Source organism: Phaethon lepturus, unplaced genomic scaffold (genome assembly GCF_000687285.1).
Source record: "Phaethon lepturus isolate BGI_N335 unplaced genomic scaffold, ASM68728v1 scaffold29627, whole genome shotgun sequence".
Taxonomy (NCBI): Eukaryota; Metazoa; Chordata; class Aves; order Phaethontiformes; family Phaethontidae; genus Phaethon; species Phaethon lepturus.
In genome coordinates this window covers 399-2988 of record NW_010554491.1, presented here as the reverse complement: position 1 = coordinate 2988, position 2590 = coordinate 399, and the positions used below count along the sequence as shown (strand labels likewise).

General features: G+C 62.1%; 1 protein-coding gene across 1 annotated transcript in view; it reads left to right on the top strand.

The window, feature by feature from the left end:
* The window catches only part of STRIP1 (striatin interacting protein 1), a gene marked incomplete at its 5' end in the record, with an annotated part of 8212 nt that overhangs the window by 5376 nt on the left and 246 nt on the right, over positions 1–2590 (top strand). Inside the window, 8 exons of the mRNA XM_010291881.1 lie at positions 112–186; positions 383–480; positions 746–872; positions 965–1065; positions 1290–1356; positions 1637–1741; positions 2022–2226; positions 2555–2589. Of these exons, the coding sequence (XP_010290183.1) occupies positions 112–186; positions 383–480; positions 746–872; positions 965–1065; positions 1290–1356; positions 1637–1741; positions 2022–2226; positions 2555–2589 (813 nt within the window). The remainder of the gene's footprint in view (positions 1–111; positions 187–382; positions 481–745; positions 873–964; positions 1066–1289; positions 1357–1636; positions 1742–2021; positions 2227–2554; position 2590) is intronic.

The following is a 2590-nucleotide window of genomic DNA, read 5'->3' as shown; positions in this document are numbered from 1 at the left end:
CAGGAGCCGGGAGTATCCTGCCCTTAGGGTTGGAGAGCCTGAGGCTGAGCCAGGCCCATGGTGCTGGTGGCAGCTCCTGGCATGAGGTTTTCTGGATTCTTCTGGCACCAGGGGGAAGAAGAAGTGGAGCAAGTCCCTGCCGAGATCCTGTACCAGGGCCTGCTGCCAAGCCTGCCACAGTACATGGTGAGCTGGGGAGCACTGGGGTCCCCTGGGCCCTACTCTGTCCTCCTGGAGCTGATCTGGGGATGCCTCGCTCCGGGGCCTCCCTCCACTGCTCTGTCCCTTTCCAGTAATGCCCTCCAGGTTTTCTTCCCTCCCTGTCACTCCCTCCTATGGTCCCCCTGTTCCCATCCCCTTTTCCATCTTCCCTTCCCCCCAGATTGCTCTGCTGAAGATCCTCCTCGCCGCAGCCCCCACTTCCAAAGCCAAGACTGACTCCATCAACATCCTGGCAGACGTCTTGCCGGAGGAGATGCCGTGAGTGACTGTGGAGGGCGAGCAGAGGTGCCAGGTGGTGGTGGGAGGGAGCTGGGCAGGGTGCTGCGGTTTGGGCTGGGGCTGTGCCTCCTGGGTGATCTGACTGTCTTCTGCTGGTGGCGTGCCAGGAGCTGGGCGTTGCTGCAGGAGCTGGCTGCAGGTGGCTGCTGAGAGCCCAGGGGATGGCAGGACTGTCCGCTGACACCTCTGGGGCTGGCCGGGTACAGACAGTGCCCCAGCCCACGGATCCCTCTGTGTCCCCCAGGACCACAGTGCTGCAGAGCATGAAGCTGGGGGTGGATGTCAATCGGCACAAGGAGATCATCGTCAAAGCCATTTCTGCCGTGCTGCTCCTCCTGCTCAAGCACTTCAAGCTCAATCACATCTACCAGGTGAGGCGGGCCAGGCTCCAGCCACCCTGCACGGGGCTTTGGGGGTGGGCAGGACCCAGGGTGAATCCCTGCTCACCTACCTTTCTCCCCAGTTTGAGTACATGGCCCAGCATCTGGTCTTTGCCAACTGCATCCCGCTCATCCTGAAGTTCTTCAACCAGAACATCATGTCCTACATCACTGCCAAGAACAGGTAGTGGGAGGGGGCTGCTCACCCGCATCCCTGCTGGGTGTGGGGAGGGGTCCCTGCTTGCTTTGCCCCTCCACCATTCCTCCCTGGCTGTGGCTTGGGTGCAGGTAGACCCGGGAAAGTACCCACTGCAGCTGATCTCTGGTGGGTGGGAGGCGTGGGGCTGCCTTGCCCCCAGGCCAGGTAGGATCTGGGGGAGCAGCACGACATCCCTCTCTTTGCTGCAGCATTTCTGTGCTGGACTACCCGTACTGCGTGGTGCACGAGCTGCCGGAGCTGACGGCAGAGAGCCTGGTGAGTCGCTCCCTTCTCTGCCAGCTCCTGGCATCCTGGGGTGCTTCCCAGGGGGGATCACGGGTGTGGGGAGACCGCAGGGCTCCAGCACCCAGCCCTGGCACCCTCAGCGCTCTTGTGCTTGTCCCCAGCACTGCTGGGGCTTTGATGGGTGGCTGTCAGCCATCTTCTGCCTGTGTGCCATGCTCTACCCCTTTGGGCAAGGGTCCTTGGACCAGAACAGCCTCTCTTCATCCCCACTCCGATCTCTTGCCTGACCCTTGCCTCCGCTTTCTCGCAGGAAGCAGGAGACAACAACCAGTTTTGCTGGAGGAACCTCTTCTCCTGCATAAACCTCCTGCGCATCCTGAACAAGCTGACCAAGTGGAAGCACTCCCGCACCATGGTGAGGGCTGGGGAACCTGCTGGGGCTCAGCCCAGCTGGACTGGGCTGTTGCAGGGCGCCTGGACTGGGTGAGGGGGCTGTGGATACCTTGGGGTGCCCCTTGCGCGGCACCCCAGACCTCGCTGTGGGGTGGAAGGGGAGCGGGAGAGTGCACGCTGCAGGGAAGGGTTTGCGTGTGCTGGAGGAGGTGGTTGGCACATGTGCAATGGGAGGTACCCACAGATCCATCCCATCCGCGTCACCCCGCTGTCCCCGGCTGCTGGGGGACTGTTACCCGCAGATGCTGGTGGTGTTCAAGTCGGCGCCCATCCTGAAGCGGGTGCTGAAGGTGAAACAGGCCATGATGCAGCTCTACGTGCTGAAGCTGCTCAAGGTACAGACCAAGTACCTGGGCCGGCAGTGGAGGAAGAGCAACATGAAGACCATGTCTGCCATCTACCAGAAGGTGCGGCACCGTCTCAATGACGACTGGGCTTATGGCAACGGTACGTCCTTCGCAGCGGCTGCAGAGCGCCCCGTTACCCGCTGTCCTTCCTGCTCCACGCAGTGACGTGTCTGTGCCCAGAGCCGTCCCTTTGCTGCTTAGGGCTGGCGCAGCCCTTAGGTCTGGGCTGTGGGGAGGGATTTGGGGTGGTGGCATTGCGGGGAAGAGGGAAAGGGCTGGCAAGGGCCGATGGTGGAGCCATTGGTGGCTGTCTGCTCCGCACCCTGCATGTTGCTCTTCATAAGGACCTATGAAGACCTCTCCTGAGGGATTTGGGCTGGCTGAAGGGCCCCCAGCTCCCCTCTGACATCCCTCTTCCTTCTGCCCAGATCTGGATGCCCGTCCCTGGGACTTCCAAGCGGAGG